Genomic DNA, 20,208 nt, shown 5'->3' with positions numbered 1-20,208 from the left:
GACGGACTGGTGACTGGAGGTGCAGCTGTTGGTATACAGGGAGAAGAGAAGAGGTGAAAGAACACAGCCTTGAGGGGAACCGGTGCTAATGGATCTGAATTCAGAGACATACTTACCCAGCCTCACGCGTTGCCTCCTGTCAGACAGGAAGTCTGTGATCCACCTGCAGGTGGAGTCAGGCACACTCAGCTGGGAGAGCTTCTCCTGTAGCAGATTCGGGATGATTGTGTTGAAGGCAGAGCTGAAGTCCACAAACAGGATCCTGGCGTAGGTTCCTGAGGAGTCCAGGTGCTGGAGGTTGAAGTGGAGGGCCAGGTTGACTGCATCGTCTACAGACCTGTTGGCTCTGTAGGCAAACTGCAGGGGGTCCAGGAGAGGGTCAGTGATGGCTTTGAGGTGGAACAGCAAGAGGCGCTCAAATGCCTTCATCACCACAGAGGTCAGGGCAACTAGTCTGTAATCGTTGAGTCCAGCGATCTTGGTTTTTTTGCGGACAGGGATGATGGTGGAGGTCTTGAAGCAGGCTGGTACGTGACATGTCTCTGATCGGTGTTTGTAAGTGTTTATATCGTGCACTGTGCAGATTGTCAGTTTCTTTCTTTGGGTTCAATCTGGCTTGTTTATACCTGACATGTAATCTGATAATCCTCCTCATTAATGCCTCTGTCACATGACGAGAACAGTTGAAGACAAAGAAGCCAGACAATGGAAACATATCCTGGGTAATTTAAAGGTTTTCAAATTTTCCCCTCCCTCTCTCCTCCCTCTCTCCTCCTGCAGGCCAACGATGCCTCGGACTACTTCCCCGTCTGGGGAACTTGTCTGGGCTTCGAGCAGCTGACTGTCTTAACAGCGAAGAAGCACCTGCTCACGCTCACTGACACCCACGCTGTGGCTCTGCCGCTCAACTTCACACGAAGTAAAGTTCACTGTCCTCTGCTCTCTTTGAGCGACCTCACATCATCACATCTCTACTGTTCCCACATGAGGAGCTTCACACGTCCTTATTCGATGGAAACACGTTTTTATAGACATCCTTGGTTTTGTGAGACTAACACTTGAACCCATTTCAATCAGTTAAGATGTCTTTTTCATGGCATCTTGAATATTATTGCAAAACAACCGTAGCACAATGATGTTTTTTGTTTTGGACATTTGATGTGGGATTCCTTTTATAGGAATCCTGCTGGAAAATTATCATAAAGAGCAAAATTATCCTACATACCTGCAGGACTCAAATAGTATATGTGTTCAATCCACAGCCTCTTCACTCATGGTGTCTAGTGATGTATGATGTGGGCGGAGCCAAAATGAATGAGACTGATCTGAATCTTCCTTTTTTAAACTTACTCACATCAGGACGCTTTTCTTTTCTTCACTTCTCTCACAAAAACGACTTCACACGTCCTCTGGCATGTGAACAGTTATCCTGTCAATTCCACTAATTTAAAGGGATGAATGGGGATTGAACCCATAAGTGTCATACTGTTACAAATCTATATTAACCATCAGGCATAATTACCATATTCACAATGAAGGCATGAATAGAGATTGAACCCTGATGTTTGGTTGACGAGTCTCTGTGTCTACTAATCTACATTGATACGCAGATTCAGTAAGAATTCTTTTTAAAGACTTTCCACCACTTAGTGTCCTTGGAGGAGATCTTGAAGGTTTTACTTGACACAGTTAGTGAGGGATTCCTTTTATAGGAATCCTGCTGGAAAATTATCTGTAAGAGCAAATTATCCTGATGAAGTCCTGGATCTCATCATTCATCATCATCTCTCATTTTCGTCCGCTTATCCGGGGTCGGGTCGCGGGGGGAGCAGCTCAAGCAGGGGGCCCCAGACTTCCCTTTCCCGGGCCACATTGACCAACTCTGACGGGGGGATCCTGAGGCGTTCCCAGGCAAGTGTTGAGATATAATCTCTCCACCTAGTCCTGGGTCTTCCCCGAGGTCTCCTCCCCACTGGACGTGCCTGAAACACCTCCCAAGGAAGGCGCCCAGTGGGCATCCTTACCAGATGCCCGAACCACCTCAGCTGACTCCTTTCTAAGTAAAGGAGCAGCGGCTCTAATCCGAGTCCCTCACGGATGGCTGAGCTTCTCACCCTATCCCTAAGGGAGATGCCAGCCACCCTTCTGAGAAAACTCATCTCGGCCGCTTGTACCCGCGATCTCGTCCTTTCGGTCATCACCCAGCCCTCATGACCATAGGTGAGGATAGGAACGAAGATCGACCGGTAGATCGAGATCTTTGCCTTGCGGCTCAGCTCTCTTTTCGTTACAACGGTGCGGTAAAGCGAACGCAATACCGCCCCCGCTGCTCCGATTCTCCGGCCAATCTCACGCTCCATAGTACCCTCACTCGCGAACAAGACCCCGAGGTACTTGAACTCCTTCACTTGGGCTAAGGACTCATTTCCTACCCGGAGTAAGCAATCCATCGGTTTCCTGCTAAGAGTCATGGCCTCAGATTTAGCGGTGCTGATCCTTATCCCAGCCGCTTCACACTCGGCCGCCAGCCGATCCAGTGAGTGCTGAAGGTCACAGGCCGATGATCCAATGAGGACCACATCATCCGCAAAAAGCAGTGACGAGATCCTCAGACTACCGAACTGCAACCCCTCCCCACCACGACTACGCCTCGATATCCTGTCCATGTATATCACAAACAGGATTGGTGACAAGGCGCAGCCCTGGCGGAGACCAGCTCCCACTGAGAACGAAACTGACTGGCTGCCGAGGACGCGAACACAGCTCTCGCTTTGGGAGTACAGGGATTGGATGGCCCTGAGGATAGACCCCCTTACCCCATACTCCCGCAGCACCTCCCACAGTTTCTCCCGGGGGACCCGGTCATACGCCTTCTCCAGATCCACAAAACACATGTAGACCGGATGGGCATACTCCCAGGCCCCCTCCAGGATCCTTGCGAGAGTGAAGAGCTGGTCCGTAGTTCCACGTCCGGGGCGAAAACCGCATTGTTCCTCTTCAATCTGAGGTTCGACGATCGGCCGAACCCTCCTTTCCAGCACCTTGGAGTAGACTTTACCAGGGAGGCTGAGAAGTGTGATACCCCGGTAATTGGCACACACTCTCTGGTCCCCCTTTTTGAACAGGGGAACACCCAGAGCCTTTAGCATTTCTGGCTGGATCTCATCAATCCCTGGGGCTTTGTCACTGCGGAGATGTTTGACTACCTCAGTGACCTCCACCAGGGAAATTGACGACGAAACACCATCAACCTCGAGCTCTGCCTCCAACATAGAGGGTGTGTTATTCGGATTCCTAGATTCAAAATGTTATTGTGTTCTATTCCCAGCCCCCTCATTCATGGTGTTTGGAGTTGTATGATGTGGGCGGGGCCAATGCAAATGAGACACACCTTCACTCTTACAGCTATAATCAATATAAAAGTTAAATTTTCAGTTCTATTAAGTTTTCCGCAGCTACAGTTGTGACATTGAACTCTACATGTGATCTCATTGAGTTGAAGGAACCTTGGCTGTCCCTCACTGACTCCAGTCAAAATGTCCAATGATGTTAGAGTCCAGGATTTAACAGATCCTGCCTCACCACAAATCTGTGTCCGTTCCACAGGAGCCCGTTCCAGCCGTCTCTTTCGGAGTTTCCCCAAAGATGTGCTGAGGTCTATGACCGAGGAAAACATCACGGCCAACTTCCACAAGTGGAGTCTGTCCACCAAGGTATTTCCTACTGGTCATTTACTGGTTTTCCTTTTCTAGCTCCTGTAGTTGTGGTATCGAGGCAAAGTATTTCTCTTGTAACCTAAATGAAGGTAAATGTAACCAAAGCTTTTCACAAGATGAGAACATTGAATTTGTGTGGATGTTCTTCCCCAAGGCAGATTACACACCCAACACTTTTCAATGGCATGGATGGGGATTGAACCCATGATCTTTGGTTTACGAGACCAACGCCTTTCCACTTGGCCACCACACCACTGATTGTGACTTGTTATGGAATCAAATTAGTCTCTCGATGATGAATCGTCAGTATTTTGGTTACCACTTTTACCACAGTTATCAGGCTCAAACACATCGTCTATGACCTGTGAGCTCTAATCATTGCACCACACTACCAGCCTCACGTGATTGTATGTTCCTGCTTAAAACAAAAGGGATTCAATATGTTTAAAGTGCATGTATTCATTCACACAAAAGGAGCAAAGCGCGACTAAAACTCTATTGATGTTAAATGTGTGGATTTCAGAACTTCAGCGCGAATCCCACGCTGAAGAAGTTTTACAAGGTCCTGTCGACGAACCACGATGGGAAACAAGAATTCATCTCAACCATGGAAGGTACCTTGAGTGTAGTTTGATGTAAAATGACCGTGAGCACGAAGGTCCGAGCAGATAAATCAGTTTCATGTTGGAAAACCGCTTGAATGACACAAACTCCACAACGAGTCCTAGAAGATCGAGAGACGATCATCTGATAGAAAATAACTCTTGGTTGAATACTGACTGTAATGTCTCCGTGCATGAGTGAGGTCAGCTGACATTGTCTCTGGTGGTTTCCAGCCTACCGGTATCCAATTTATGGAGTTCTGTGGCATCCGGAGAAAAACCCCTTTGAGTGGGTGGACAAACCGGGGATGATTCACTCCACCGCTGCAACAAGAGTCGCCTTCTACTCTGCCAGCTTCTTCGTCTCTGAAGGTAACACCAGGGATCTCTGTCAGCTTTTTTCACAACATATCCATATTTCTATGGCATTGGTTGAAAACTGTTATATAATCCATTGTTTTTAACATTTTAATAACACCACGTAAACGTACACAAACCTAGACAACAGATGATTTGATTTCACCTGCGACCTAACCGTTTTCCCACCATGCCACCATATCATAACTGAGGGTGATTCCACCTTGACGTCTGCTTTGTATGGCGTTGTGGTATTATTTATTAGGACTGGTTTGCAAACCAGTATCACTCCAATAATTTCTTCTTTAACTCATCTGATAAGAATATAGCTCCGCCCATGTGAAACTGATAATAATTCCCAGAACCATTTTCTTGTGAAGTTAAATTAAGACTGAATCCAAACAACCCTGCAGATGTTCGTTGAGTTTGACCAATAGAATAGACTGAGCAACTCTAAGGGTCGTGTGTCTCCCTCATTTGAGGTTTTGTTCAAGTAGTCTTTGTAAAAAGACATGAAAGAAAACACAAACACATACTCCTGACTACGTTCTGCCTTTTCTGTCTTTTGTTCACCTCCTCTCTCACTTCCCTTCCAGCCATGAAGAACAACCACAGTTTCCCGAGTCGGGAGGAGGAGGAGAGAGCGCTCATCTACAACTTCTGTCCTGTCTTCAAAGGCATGGACTCCGTCTTTGTTCAGAGCTACTACTTTGATTGATGGAGGTGAGGAGCCCGTCACTGGGGGAACATCTTCAACCTGATGGAGTCACCGACCGTAAAGACCTCCAATGGAACAGCGACAGTTCTGTAATATGTGAATGCAGTGGTAAATAATAGTAGCAGAAAAGTGAAATAAAAGTGTAATGTTCGAAAAATAACATTATTAACATAACATACATCCATAAGACTCCGGATACTGTGATTAAAAAAGTAAAACTATTCATGAGAGGGAGTCAGGAGAGACTGAATGAGTCTTGTGCAAAAGAAAGATTTGAGCAATTTAATTAAAGTATAAATCGTTATGTGGTGATCGGTGATGATATCGTGATCACATACCAATCACCAAGAAACTTGAGGTCGTCCAGGGTTCACAGTGTTAAGGCCGAATTATAGTCGGGTTGCACGCATCCACGCAAGACACGCAACACGCCCCTCTCGTGCCCTCTGGCGGCTTGCATGCGTCCGGCAATTTTTCTAACTACACGACAAAGTCTTGTAGACCAATCACAGGCTTGTGATTGGTCTGCTTACTACATCCCGTCTGGAGTCTAGTTTCCGGTTTCATTCCCCACAATACGCGGAAATCTAGAAGAACGAATATGGACCAAATAGATGAGCACTTGGCAGAAGAGATCCGAAAGTATGACCACTTGTATAACCTGTCACTGACTGATTTGTCCGCCAGAAATAGGCTATGAGGAGCCGGAGTGGCGATCTAAATAAACAGTCGACGAAGGAGAAGACGTCTCTTCTTTGTGTGTTTGTATAATTCAGCCTTTACAGATAATAACCCAGACAAGTTTGGAATGTGGTGTACAGATCTGAGTGCTTTCCAGGAACCCACATTGACACTTACTTAAGTGTCACCATAAAACCTCTAATTATCATTAAAGCGTATTTACAGTTATGTGTGTTAAATACATTTTGTTAAGGTATGGAAGGAAATTCATTCTCACCACAATATCCCCTATCCGTTTAAAAGTGTAAAATAATCTGATCACCAGTATTAATGAAACATGCAGCATTTTATTCCTGACAGCGCAGAGAACATGGGATATGGTTTTTGAAGTTTCATTTTGTAACGATGTCCTTCAACCAAAAGGAGAAATCAATAATTACATAGATGAGCCGTTAAACAATCTGACCGTCTCATTGTTAATTTGAGTCAGAGTAAGTCAGCCGAAAATCATCATATTTAATCATTTGAGGAAAGTCTTTTGTATTTAGACCCCTGACATCAGTGGTTTCCCTGCAGCCACCTTCAGTCCTTGCTTGTTGTGTCCTCATCGTTGTTAAAGAGACATTGCTTCTCTCGCCAGTTTTAATTTGATTGGCTGCAGATAAAACCGCTGATGTCAGGACCTCCTTAACTACAGAAGACTTTCTCAAATTACTAAATATAATGATTTTGGTTGACTTAATGTGACTCAAATTAACAATGAGACGTTGCTTACAGTCTGATGCTCAAGAAAACAATCACAAATAATATTCTGTTTTAGAGACTGGTGGATGTGTTACTTCTGATCAGATATTATTTTACAAAATCATATATGGGGATATTGTGGTGACAATTAATTCCCTTCAATAACTTTACAAAATGTGTTCAACACACAGGATAACTGTAAATATTACCTAAACATGATTAGAGACTTCCACAGATACAGGCGTGGTGGCCAAGTGGTAAGGCGTTGGTCTCGTAAACCAAAGATCATGGGTTCGATTCCCATCCATGCCTTTGAATAACTGTCAATGACATTAACTGGTGAAATAAAATTGTATTGTGATGACCAATGAGTTGGTGCAGCAGGTGGTTCAAAACCATAAGCTACTTAAATAGTAAAACCTGTTCCTACTCAGTCCCTCCTCCCCTAACTGACAGTCTAAAGAACGGAAGAAAAGCTTGTTGGCTTAACTAGACTGTCCGGCACTAAGTCTGCCTCAGGGCAGTGGTGCTACTCATGGGGCCCGAGGGGGCAGGGAAGCCACCTTGATACAGAAAAGGCTGTAACCGGAGTCTAAAGTGAATAAATGTGAAAGCAGTGACCACTGTCAGAGACTTACGGATGTAGTCTGATTATTGAATTGAAAACCTTGATAAATTACAGTATACTTGTAATACTAATTACAATAATAATGATTCTGAAATGCATCAAGACGCATCGTTGTGCTTTCAAATCTGAATCATCATGGACTCATAAGGTGAGTGAAGGTCCAGCGTGGAAGGTCACGCCTCTCGTGAGCACCCAGTCACCAGAGTCATGTCAGACAGGCAGCACCTCCCACCTCCCAGATCCTGTTCCAGCTGTGGTGGCTCTTCTTGCTTGTGCTGCAGCAGTTCTCTCTGGTGATGGCGATGGACCAGCCGCTCAACAGCCGACCCATCATCGGTAAGACTCGGCTTCATGTGCGTCTGTGTGTCGGTGTCCGGGCAGGGAGCGGTGGTGGTTCTTATGTCATTTATCATGGAGAAGGTTCGAGAGAAGGTGAGTGTTTGAGTTATTATCTTACTATCTTACTAGTATGTCCTAATTTAATTTACCACTATACTCAATGCAGATTGTATCATTTTGGGTGATGGGATTTCTCTTATTTTTATCCACACACAAACACACACACACACACTAACACACACACACATGAAAGGAATCTGTATATAAATAAATTCATCCCATAGGAAATTCTAGTGCCAGTTTCCGTGAAAATTTCAGTCACAACAATAAACAACACAGTAAACACAACATAATGTGAAAAAAATATATATATAATAGGTAAGTCTTTGTCAACCGGCCACATACCATAAGCTGTTAACCTGCCCTGGAAGGATATTTGCTCACACTGAAGGTATTGCTTGCAATCATACTGGTTCCAAAATCGTTCACTTGAGATAACACCACAAAACCCCCATGTTATTACCAGGTGTGTATTGGGTGAAGGGAAACCACGTGAACACTAATTTAAAGGCATGAATGGGAATCAAACCCATGATCTTTGGTTTACGAGACCAACGCCTTACCATTCCCCTAAAAACACGTATGTAAGGCATACCCAAAGTAAATGGAAAGCTGTTCTTGAACCATTTGGAGTACATGCATGGTTTTGGTCTCTTCTGAAAAAGGCAAAGGAGAGGTACAGATGTTTCCTGTGCAGAAGAAAGATTTGTTATTGTGAACACAAACAAAGAAAAGAAATACTTTGACTTGATAGTAATTCTGAAGTGGCTCAGATGTCGTCAGCTGAAGTTCCTTCATATGAGCCCTGGAAGGATATTTGTTCACCCTGAAGGTGTTCTTTGTTTGAAGGTGTTGTTTGTGATCATACTGGTTCCTAAATTGTTCACTTGAGATAACACCATAAAACCCCCATGTTATTACCAGGTGTGTATTGGGTGAAGGGAAACCACGTGAACACTTATTTAAAGGCATGAATGGGAATCAAACCCATGATCTTTGGTTTACGAGACCAACGCCTTACCATTCCCCTAAAAACACGTATGTAAGGCATACCCAAAGTAAATTGAAAGCTGTTCTTGAACCATTTGGAGTACATGCATGGTTTTGGTCTCTTCTGAAAAAGGCAAAGGAGAGGTACAGATGTTTCCTGTGCAGAAGAAAGATTTGTTATTGTGAACACAAACAAAGAAAAGAAATACTTGGACTTGATAGTAATTCTGAAGTGGCTCAGATGTCGTCAGCTGAAGTTCCTTCATATGAGCCCTGGAAGGATATTTGTTCACCCTGAAGGTGTTCTTTGTTTGAAGGTGTTGTTTGCGATCATACTGGTTCCTAAATTGTTCACTTGAGATAACACCATAAAACCCCCATGTTATTACCAGGTGTGTATTGGGTGAAGGGAAACCACATGAACACTAATTTAAAGGCATGAATGGGAATCAAACCCATGATCTTTGGTTTACAAGACCAACGCCTTACCATTCCCCTAAAAAAACGTATGTAAGGCATACCCAAAGTAAATTGAAAGCTGTTCTTGAACCATTTGGAGTACATGCATGGTTTTGGTCTCTTCTGAAAAAGGCAAAGGAGAGGTACAGATGTTTCCTGTGCAGAAGAAAGATTTGTTATTGTGAACACAAACAAAGAAAAGAAATACTTGGACTTGATAGTAATTCTGAAGTGGCTCAGATGTCGTCAGCTGAAGTTCCTTCATATGAGCCCTGGAAGGATATTTATTCACCCTGAAGGTGTTCTTTGTTTGAAGGTGTTGTTTGCGATCATACTGGTTCCTAAATTGTTCACTTGAGATAACACCATAAAACCCCCATGATACTACCAGGTGTGTATTGGGTGAGAGGAAACCACATGAACACTAATTTAGAGGCATGAATGGGAATTGAACCCATGGTTTACGAGACCAACACCTTACCGCTTGGCCACCACTTGGCCACATACCACAAGCTGTTAACCTGTTTAAATTCTGGTGAAATCCCTCTAAAAACACGCATGTAAGGCATACCCAAAGTAAATTGAAAGCAGTTATTGAACCTTTTGGAGAATATGCATGGTTTTTGGTCTCTTTTGAAAAAGGTAACACTCTGAGTTTTTGACCCCAACAGTCAGAATCACAGTAGGTGCTATTGGCATAGAGTAATAGAAGTAGGAAGTAGAAGGTTTTTATTTCCAGCTAAATATTTGTTGGTAAACAGATGCCTGCAGATGACTCCAGCTGGAACAGCTGTAATTAAACCTCTCTCTCTCTCTCTCTCTCTCTCTCTCTCTCTCTCTCTCTCTCTCTCTCTCTCTCTCTCTCTCTCTCTCTCTCTCTCTCTCTCTCTCTCTCTCTCTCTCTCTCTCTCTCTCTCTCTCTCTCTCTCTCTCTCTCTCTCTCTGATAGTTGTGTATGTGCGTTAACTGTCTCCTGTTCTCTGTAGGGGTGTTGGCAGATGAAGCCAGTAAAGACAGTCAGGCTACAAGGGGGTATTCCTACATCCCTGCTTGCTATGTGAAATACCTGGAGGCAGCCGGGGCCAGAGTCGTACCTGTCAGGTAGGACAACTCAAGAAGAATCAGACTCATGACTTCACTCTTTGCCGGAGAGTTCAGTTTTATGGCTTGTTCCAGAGATTCAGATTTCAAGTGCATTCTTTTTCTGTTTCCTCCTCTTTTAAACAAATCATTTGCTTTAACACAACATGTGAATTACAACAAAAACAAATTGTTGTGATGTGGACGACCAGTTTAAATGTTTAAACATATTTTTTCTTCATCAGATTAAATCTCTCAGAAGAAGAATATACCAAGATATTCAACTCAATAAACGGGTGAGTTAACAACTGCTCTGCTCTCTGTATGTTTGTAGATGCTCCTCATTGTTATTACTCATGTGAAATCTACATGAATTGTGTTTAGACAAATGTGAAGTGTCTCTGAGTGACATCATCTGCTAAGGATCTGTTCAGGATAAATGTGGAACCCGGTCTCCCTGCAGGTTTGTGCTGCCGGGAGGAAATTCCAATCTGCTGGAGTCGCCCTACAGTCGAGCCGCCGGTATAATGTTCAACTTGGCTCTGAGGGTAAACCAATCAAACCTGTTTAACTGATTTGAGTCCAGGTGAAGTGACTTCCTTCCTTTGCGGTGAAGATTCCAATCAGAGCCTCAACCCAGTTGTCATCAGTCAATCCTTGCTATTGCAATGCAAATCTGCATTGAGCTTTTCCTATATTTCTTGCATTGCAAACTTAGAGCTCTCATTCTTTTCCTATGTATTCTGTCACATTTGTTTGACTAATGACTCTGGTCTTAAGAACATTGTAAGAATGTTGCTGCAGTGGGAAGATCCCTTGGTGAATATGTTGAACAGTTTGAGATTAAAGTTAAAAAGAACTTTATAAATAATGGATAAAACTGCAAGCATCAAATCATCATGAAAGTTTTTAAATGTCGCACCACCTCCCTCATCTTCACCTCCCGCTCTCCTCCTGCAGGCCAACGATGCCTCAGACTACTTCCCCATCTTGGGATCTTGTCTTGGCTTCGAGATGCTGACTGTCTTAACAGCGAAGGAACAACTGCTCTCGCTCACTGACACCAGGGCTGTGGCTCTGCCGCTCGACCTCACACCAAGTAATGTTCCCTGTCCTCTGCTCTCTCTCTTTGAGCGACCTCACATCATGAAGGGTTCTTCTGTTTTCCTACACGAGGGACGTCTCACGTCCTTCGTGAAGTCAATGCCTTGATTTATAAGACTTTTCACTTGTAAGTTATATCATGAGGGATGATATCAACAGTTCTAATTTGAGCTGAACACAAGTTAAAGCCATGGATGAGAATTGAACCCATGACCTTTAGAATAGAACACCAACACCTTGGACAGTTCCCCTGTTGGTTAAACATGTTTTAAAATGACCTAATCTTTTCCCTTTCTGATTATATGATGGAAACATGTTTTGAAGTCTGTGGGAAGATGCGGAATTCTTTTCATGGTTCTTCTTTTCTTCACTTCTCTTAGAAAAACTACTTCACACGTCCTCTGGGACGACATACGTCTAAAATGTTGAATGATATGAACAGTTCTGTAAAGTGATCTAATTTAAAGGGATGATGGGGATTGAACACATAATGTTTGGTTCACAGGAGCAAACACTTTCCACCTGGACACTATACCCATGGGTTTTGAATTTCTGAGTACATTTACATACAGTGTGTACAAATCTATATTGATACTCAGGTCCAGCAAGAAACGGGTTTGAAAGACTGAACCCAGGAGAAGCTCAATAGTAGTTAAAACATACTTATAAGTCTCAACTTCTCACACAACATATACTTTAAATATTGTTCAGTCATATACTTTCTATTGATAGAGTTTAAGGTTCTTCTACTACAAGACTTTCCATCACTTAGTTTCCTTGGAGATCTTGAGGTTTTACTTGAGACAGTTAGTGAGGGATTCCTTTTATAGGAATCCTGCTGGAAAATTATCTGTAAGAGCAATTTATCCTGATAAAATTCTGGATTCAAAATGTTATTGTGTTCTATCCCCAGCCTCCTCATTCATGAAGTTTGGTGTTGTATGATGTGGGCGGAGCCAATGCAAATGAGACACACCTTCACTCTTACAGCTATAATCAATGTAAAGTTACATTTTCAGTTCTACTAAGTTTTCCGCAGCAACAGCTGTGACATTGAACTCCACATGTGATCTCATTGAGTTGAAGGAACCTTGGCTGTCCCTCACTGACTCCAGTCAAAATGTCCAATGATGTTAGAGTCCAGGATTTAACAGATCCTCCTGCCTCACCACAAATCTGTGTCCGTCCTACAGTGGCCCGTTCCAGCCGTCTGTTTCAGAGTTTCCCCAAAGATGTGCTGAGGTCTCTGACCGAGGAAAACATCTGCCCCCACTTCCACAAGTGGAGTCTGTCCGCCGAGGTATTTCCTACTGGTCATTTACTGGTTTTCCACGTTTGTCTCTTCATCCTTCTACTTAGAACAACCTGACAGTGTAAATCTCACCTTATTCATTATTCATTAAGTTGTGGTATCATTTCCTGTAAACAAAAAAAGACTGTATACAACACATTTTTTCTTTATCTTGAAAGTAGTGTAGAAGACTATGGAGGACCATACATGACTTAAGTATAAATAAATATATCTGCAAATATATTTAAGACATTTATTTAGACATTTCTATTGTTATTAACATATTTATTTATTTCCTCTTTTATTTATTTCTACTTAAGTCATGTATGGTCCTCCATAGAAGATATACAGCTTATAGAAGCACCGTTCAAAGGCGTGGATGGGGATTGAACCCATGATCTTTGGTTTACGAGACCAACGCCTTACCACTTGGCCACCACGCCTCTGTTGTGCTAAATTCAGCAGCAAATCAATTATTTTATTCAGTGAATCAAACACAGTCTGAGTTCAGAAGTGTGTTTGTATGTGTCGGCACGAGTGAGCAAAGGAGAGGTACAGATGTTTCCTGTGCAGAAGAAAGATTTGTTATTGTGTAATATCGTGAACACAAACAAATCAACATGAAGAAAATAAATACTTTGACTTCATAGTAAATCTGCCGCGGCGCAGATGACGTTGCTTCATATGCAATGTGTATTAGGTGAAGGACAAACCTGTGAACACTAATTTAAAGGCATGAATGGGAATCAAACCCATGATCTTTGGTTTACCAGATCAATGCCTTACCACTTGGTCACCACCCCGTATCTGACCTTGTGAGTTAAACACATTAGATTTACAAAATCCCCTTGGATTCTTTCATCTATGAGACCAGAGCATTTTAATCCAGACATTGATTAATGATGGTGTTTTCAGAACTGGGTTGAGATATTCGAGATATTGATCAGCCATCATCCTCCTAAGATAATGTAGTAGTTCTGACGTCCAAGGTATTTGATTGATTTTTGATGTTAACTCTTTGGATTTCAGAGCTTCAACGGGAATTCCAGGCTACAGGAGTTTTACAAGGTCCTGTCGACGAACCACGATGGGAAGCTAGAATTCATCTCCACTATCGAAGGTACCTTTCTTTCCTAGACACGGTAATCTGAGTGTAGTTTGATGTAAAGTGACCGTGAGCACGAAGGTCAGAGCAGATGAATCAGTTTCATGTTGGAAAACAGCTTTAATGAAACCAACTCCACAACGAGTCCTAGAAGCTCGAGAGACGATCATCTGATAAGAAATAACTCTTTGTTTAATACTGACTGTAATTCCTCCGTGCATGAGTGAGGTGTGCTGACATTGTCTCTGGTGGTTTCCAGCCTACCAGTATCCAATTTATGGATTACAGTGGCATCCGGAGAAAACCCCCTTCGAGTGGATCGACAAACCGGGGATGATTCACTCCACCGCTGCAATAAGAGTCTCCTTCTACTCTGGCAGCTTCTTCGTCTCTGAAGGTAACACCAGGGATCTCATTTAGATCCACACCAAATTGTTCAGAGAGATTCACTCTCTACATGTATTCGGCTGTAACACAGTTGTCATGTAACTCCTTCATTTGAATTTCGTTTTGTTTAAGTAATCGTTGCAGAAAAGCTCCAAACTTTTCCAGAACATTAAGGAAAAACCAGCAGCTGCTGAAGTCCTTTTCTTTCTTTTGTTCACTTCCTCTCTCACTTCCATTCCAGCCAGGAAGAGCACCCATCGTTTCCCGAGTCAGGAGGAGGAAGAGAGAGCGCTCATCTACAACTACTCTCCCATCTTCACTGGCAATGGGTCCATCTTCATGCAGATCTATTACTTTGATTGATGCTGAACCCGTCACTGGAGGGAAATCTCAAACCTGATGGAGTCAGTGACATTGAAACCTCCAATGTAACAGCAACAATTAGCAACTTTAGCTGATTTGCTCAGTATTATGTGAATGCTGTGAAAAATAAAAGAAGAAGAAAGTGAAATAAAAGGATTCTGAGACAAAGAAGGAAAGAAGTTTGAAAATCAGGTAATGAAAAACTCAAAGAGCAGACGAAGACAAACCCCAAAAACCCAAATACACAAAACTCAAACAAAAAGGAAACTGCAAGTCCACAACAAACAAGTTACTGACACAAAAAACAACAATCTAAAATTACAAATCCTAAACTTGTCCTTTTATGAATTATTTTGACGACATCATCAATAAAAAGTCAAACCGTATTGCCCATGAGGTCAATAATATTGTTTCACATACACAAACACATTCATCAAATACTGTTAGGAATTAAAATGTTATCTAGTCTGTGTCTGATTGAACTCTATGCAATAAAGTTCGGAGGTGGGGGCATGAACAGTTTGGGCCAGATAAATGGCCTTCACACAAATGATTTAGAAATAACCTTTTCCTTCCTAGTGTTTAATCTTGAAATTACCTAGAAATGTGTGTGCATCACATTGTTGGTCTCACACCTGTCTTGTTATGGACAGAGTGACATTGTTGACAATGTTTTGATAAAGCAGGAACACAATATTATTTTTTCCAATGCCAAGAGAATGGTACGGTGGCCCTGAGAGCTCAACGAACAGCAACTTAAGAAAACACAAGCAAAGTAAGAAAAGAAGTCCACGCTGGTTTATTAACGTCCTCCCGGCTCCTCACACACAGTGAACGATGACAACAGAAAAGGGATGTTGATGACGCGACAGTTTTTGCTGAAATAAAGTGACACCCAGCGAGTCATAATGCTTATGTTATCGTGTCTTAGCGCAGCAGTACCTCGGTCTTGTTTCCAAACTGCGTTGCTAATTCAACAGCTGCAACAGCTTGAAGCTACACGGAGGCAGCTAGCTTCCCCCAGCTTCCACACACAGTCAGCAGGGACACCCGATACTAGCTTCTAACCTGACGGTGTTTGAGAAACAGTGTCATGACAGCCGTGGGATTAAAGTCAGCGGGTTTTTGCGCTGTTCCCACCGCAGTTAGCATGGTGGCTAGCCCGCTAGCCCCGTTATCAAAGTTTGTTATATCCGTATGTGACCGTACACACATGCCGTAAGTGCTCTAACCAGCCACCGTCAGCCGGACAACGCCGCTGGTTTAACACACTTGTCACATAAATCATAGAGTTGTAGTTGTGATTTAGGTTTATTGTGATTTAGGGAATGAAACAGGAAGTTTGAGGTCCGAAAATGATGTCGTTAGCGGACCAATCACAGCCAAGAGCTATCCATGGGTTCTCCTCCATGCCGACGTGTAAAAATCCGAGCTGCACGAAAAGCTCTCCGAGGAGCCCCGGAGAGGGCGTTCCACGGCAAAGAAGGCGGTCCTATCTGTCCGTGTCCGTCAAAACGGAGAAGCATACATTGGCCTTGAGGTCTGATCACGGAAGATGGTCCGATCTAGAGACATGCCGTCTTCTCCTATTAAACTGAATAAACAACGCTAACAAGCAAGCCCCTGTTTGTCAGGCAATGCATTGTCACTAGTGTGCAGGGGTTTGAAACCTTTACTATCAGAAGAGAAATTTTGCCCCCTCTTCTGAGCGAGTGGGCGGGGTCCGGTCCGCCCGCTACACACACACAGACACTGAGACACACACACACACACTGCAGAAGGGCTGAGAGCCGCATTCGGCTCCAGAGCTGCGGGTGGCCGACCCCTGTGTGGAACCGAATTTGTATGGTGTATTGGACGTTTTTGTGTCTGCTGTGGCAGCAGTGTCCATCACTTTTAGCTGTCCTCTGGAAACACTTCCGTTGTCGTTTCTCCTTTATTTGCAGCGCGTTTGTCTATTTGCACACATCGATGGAGGAGAGTGTGAGGGGCTGGTGGTCTGAAGTGAGCACAGCCTTGATAGCCGCCTCCTGGTTTTCCCTGTCAAAGCGAGCATAAAAGCTGTTGAGCTCGTCAGGGAAGGAGGCATCACTGTTTTGGGGGGTGGTGTTGGTGGGTTTATAGTCAGTTAAAGCCTGGATGCCTTGCCACATACGTCTGGGGTCGGAGTTGTTTTTGAAGTGCTCCTCAATCCTTAGCGTGTGGCAGGGCTGGGCCTTCTTGATGCCCCTCTTCAGGTCAGCCCTGGATGAACTGTAGGCCTGATCATCACCTGATCTGAAAGCAATGTCTCGTGCCTTCAGCAGTAGAATCAGAATCAGAATCAGAATCAGAAGTATTTTATTGCCAAGTAGGTTTACACCTACAAGGTATTTGCTCTGGTAATAGGTGCATACAATAAACATAGGACATAAAAACACAATAACATAAAAACGCAATAAATACAACATACATAGGAAAGGCAATAAAAAATAGAAAACCAGTATATATTTACTCACTGTTTGCTTCTTATTTACTCACTTTTTTCCGATATTTATACAAAGTAACATTTATTTTTACATAAACATTTCTGGATAAAAATATGTAGAAGATAAAAGATATAAAAAGTGAAATGCAAAATGCAAAACAGTAAACAGTGTCCGATTGTAATATGCAATGAATGCAGTATAATATAATATGAATTAACACATCCTTGGTGTGAGGGGGCGGAATAGAAGACCGAGTCAGGTGGGGGTCCCGGGCCTTGTTGATAAGGCCAACTGCAGACGGGAAAAAGCTGCTCTTGTGGCGGGAGGTTCTGGTCCTGATGGACCGCAGCCTCCTGCCTGAGGGAAGAACCTCAAATAGTTTGTGACCCGGGTGGGAGGGATCAGCCACAATCTTACCTGCACGCCTCAGGGACCTAGAGGCAAACAGGTCCTGTAGAGATGGCAGATTGCAGCCGATCACCTTCTCAGCAGAACGGATGATCCGCTGCAGCCTCCTTTTGTCGTTAGCGGTGGCAGCAGCGAACCAGATGGAGATGGAGGAGGTGAGGATGGACTCGATGATGCAGGTGTAGAAGTGCACCATCATAGTCTTTGGCAGGTTGAATTTCTTCAGCTGCCGCAGGAAGTACATCCTCTGTTGTACTCTTTTGGTGATGGAGCTGATGTTCAGCTCCCGCTTGAGGTCTTGGGAGATGATGGTGCCCAGGAAGCGGAAGGACTCCGCAGTGACGACTAGGGCGTCTCTCAGGGTGATGGGGGTGGGTGGGGCTGGGTTCCTTCTGAAGTCCACAATCATCCCCACTGTTTTCCGAGCGTTGAGCTCCAGGTTGTTCTGGTCACACCAGGTCATCAGACGGTCAATCTCCCACCTGTAGGCGGACTCATCCCCACCAGAGATGAGCCCAATGAGGGTGGTGTCATCCGCGAACTTCAGGAGTTTGACGGACTGGTGACTGGAGGTGCAGCTGTTGGTATACAGGGAGAAGAGAAGAGGTGAAAGAACACAGCCTTGAGGGGAACCGGTGCTAATGGATCTGAATTCAGAGACATACTTACCCAGCCTCACGCGTTGCCTCCTGTCAGACAGGAAGTCTGTGATCCACCTGCAGGTGGAGTCAGGCACACTCAGCTGGGAGAGCTTCTCCTGTAGCAGATTCGGGATGATAGTGTTGAAGGCAGAGCTGAAGTCCACAAACAGGATCCTGGCGTAGGTTCCTGAGGAGTCCAGGTGCTGGAGGATGAAGTGGAGGGCCATGTTGACTGCATCGTCTACAGACCTGTTGGCTCTGTAGGCAAACTGCAGGGGGTCCAGGAGAGGGTCAGTGATGGCTTTGAGGTGGAACAGCAAGAGGCGCTCAAATGCCTTCATCACCACAGAGGTCAGGGCAACTGGTCTGTAATCGTTGAGTCCAGCGATCTTGGTTTTTTTGCGGACAGGGATGATGGTGGAGGTCTTGAAGCAGGCTGGTACGTGACATGTCTCCAGTGAGGTGTTAAAAATGTCAGTAAACACCGGAGACAGCTGATCAGCACAGTGCTTCAGGATTGATGGAGAGACAGAGTCTGGCCCGGCTTCTTTGCGGGGGTTCTGTCTCCTGAAGAGTCTGTTGACGTCCCTCTCCAGGATGGAGAGAGTCGTCACTGTGGTAGAGGAGGGGGAGGGGGGAGGGACGCAGAGGTGTGAGGTTGTGGAGAGGTGCAGGCCCTTGCTTTATTGGGGGAGCTGCAGCTGATAGGCTGAAGTGTGGTGTCATGGGGGATGGTTTCAGGACTTTCCCACTATCTTTCGAAGCGACAGTAAAACTCGTTCAAGTTGTTGGCCAGGCGTGAGTCGTTAGTGGAGTGGGGGGCTCTGGGCTTGCAATTTGTAATCTGCCTTAGCCCTCTCCAGACAGAGGCAGAGTCATTGGCTGAGAACTGTTGTTGAAGTTTCTCAGAGTACAGTTGTTTAGCTTCTCTCACCTCTTTGCTAAACCTGTATTTCGACTCTATAAACCTGACTCTGTCCCCGCTCATGAATGCCTCTTCCTTCTCCAACCTTAACTTTTTGAGTTTAGCTGTGAACCAGGGTTTGTCATTATTGTAAATCACCCTGGTGCGTGATGGAACACAGCTGTCCTCACAGAAGCTGATATAAGAAGTCACAGCCTCTGTGTACTCATCCAGACTATTAGTAGCAGTCCTGAACACATCCCAATCTGTACAGTCAAAACACGCCTGAAGATCCTCCACAGCTTCACTGGTCCACAACTTTGAAGTCCTCACAACAGGTTTACAGAGTTTTAATTTCTGCCTGTATGCAGGAATCAAATGGACCATGACATGGTCCGAGAGTCCCAGTGCAGCCCGGGGGACGGCGTGATAAGCATTGCTTACTGTGGTGTAACAGTGATCAAGAATTTTCTCCTCTCTGGTCGGGCATTTAATAAATTGTTTATATTTAGGAAGTTCACGGGTGAGATTTCCCTTGTTAAAGTCCCCGAGGACAATAACTAAGGAGTCCGGGTTAGTCCGCTCCACACACAGTATCTGATCAGCGAGCATGCGTTGTGCCTCTTGCACGTTAGCTTGCGGTGGGATGTAAACACCGACCAGAATGAATGAAGCGAACTCACGGGGGGAGTAGAAGGGTTTGCAGTGAATGAAAAAATATTCCGGATCAGGAGAACAATGCTGTTGAATCACTGTCACATCGTTGCACCAGCCAGAGTTAGTGTAAAAGCAGATACCTCCACCTTTCGTTTTGCCGGAGAGCTCCGTGTTGCGGTCCGCTCGGAAAAGTTGGAACCCAGCCAGCTGCAGCGCAGAGTCCGGTACAGATCCACACAGCCACGTCTCCGTGAAGCTCAGAACGGAAGATGAGGAGAAGTCTCTGTTTTTACTAACTAGTAGCTGGAGTTCGTCCAGTTTGTTGGAGAGTGAGCGCACGTTGGAGAGGAAAATACCCGGGAGCGCTGTGCGAAGTCCCCGCTGGCGGAGACGCACAAGAGCCCCGGCCCGTTTACCTCTCCTCTGCCGCTTCACCGTGTGAACAAAGGTGAGCGCACCTTTGACCAGAATGTCCAAAATATCGATAGATGAGGCAATAAAAGTCG

General features: G+C 44.5%; 2 protein-coding genes and 3 non-coding genes across 5 annotated transcripts; 3 read left to right on the top strand and 2 right to left on the bottom strand.

Moving 5' to 3' along the window:
• Positions 1 to 385: 385 nt before the first annotated feature.
• On the top strand, positions 386 to 5,884 carry LOC128458238 (gamma-glutamyl hydrolase-like). Its single transcript, XM_053443009.1, has 6 exons — positions 386 to 439; positions 781 to 919; positions 3,607 to 3,713; positions 4,240 to 4,330; positions 4,553 to 4,690; positions 5,272 to 5,884. The coding sequence occupies exons 1-6, from the start codon at positions 386 to 388 to the stop codon at positions 5,391 to 5,393; spliced, it is 651 nt and encodes a 216-aa protein (XP_053298984.1). The 3' UTR covers positions 5,394 to 5,884.
• Positions 3,898 to 3,969, bottom strand: trnat-cgu (transfer RNA threonine (anticodon CGU)). The gene has a single exon. It is a non-coding gene; the product is annotated as a tRNA-Thr (tRNA).
• A 1,174-nt stretch (positions 5,885 to 7,058) lies between the features above and the next one.
• Positions 7,059 to 7,130, top strand: trnat-cgu (transfer RNA threonine (anticodon CGU)). Its single transcript has one exon. It is a non-coding gene; the product is annotated as a tRNA-Thr (tRNA).
• A 3,113-nt stretch (positions 7,131 to 10,243) lies between these two features.
• Positions 10,244 to 14,890, top strand: LOC128461294 (gamma-glutamyl hydrolase-like). The gene is made up of 8 exons (XM_053446145.1): positions 10,244 to 10,395; positions 10,620 to 10,670; positions 10,838 to 10,922; positions 11,335 to 11,473; positions 12,672 to 12,778; positions 13,799 to 13,889; positions 14,134 to 14,271; positions 14,503 to 14,890. The coding sequence occupies exons 1-8, from the start codon at positions 10,250 to 10,252 to the stop codon at positions 14,622 to 14,624; spliced, it is 879 nt and encodes a 292-aa protein (XP_053302120.1). The 5' UTR covers positions 10,244 to 10,249; the 3' UTR covers positions 14,625 to 14,890.
• Positions 13,141 to 13,212, bottom strand: trnat-cgu (transfer RNA threonine (anticodon CGU)). Its single transcript has one exon. It is a non-coding gene; the product is annotated as a tRNA-Thr (tRNA).
• Positions 14,891 to 20,208: the final 5,318 nt, after the last annotated feature.

The sequence above is a fragment of the Pleuronectes platessa genome, chromosome 2, assembly GCF_947347685.1.
Source record: "Pleuronectes platessa chromosome 2, fPlePla1.1, whole genome shotgun sequence".
In the NCBI taxonomy this organism is placed as follows: domain Eukaryota; kingdom Metazoa; phylum Chordata; class Actinopteri; order Pleuronectiformes; family Pleuronectidae; genus Pleuronectes; species Pleuronectes platessa.
Note: the sequence above shows the minus strand (reverse complement) of the source record. Positions and strands in the feature narration are given on the sequence as shown.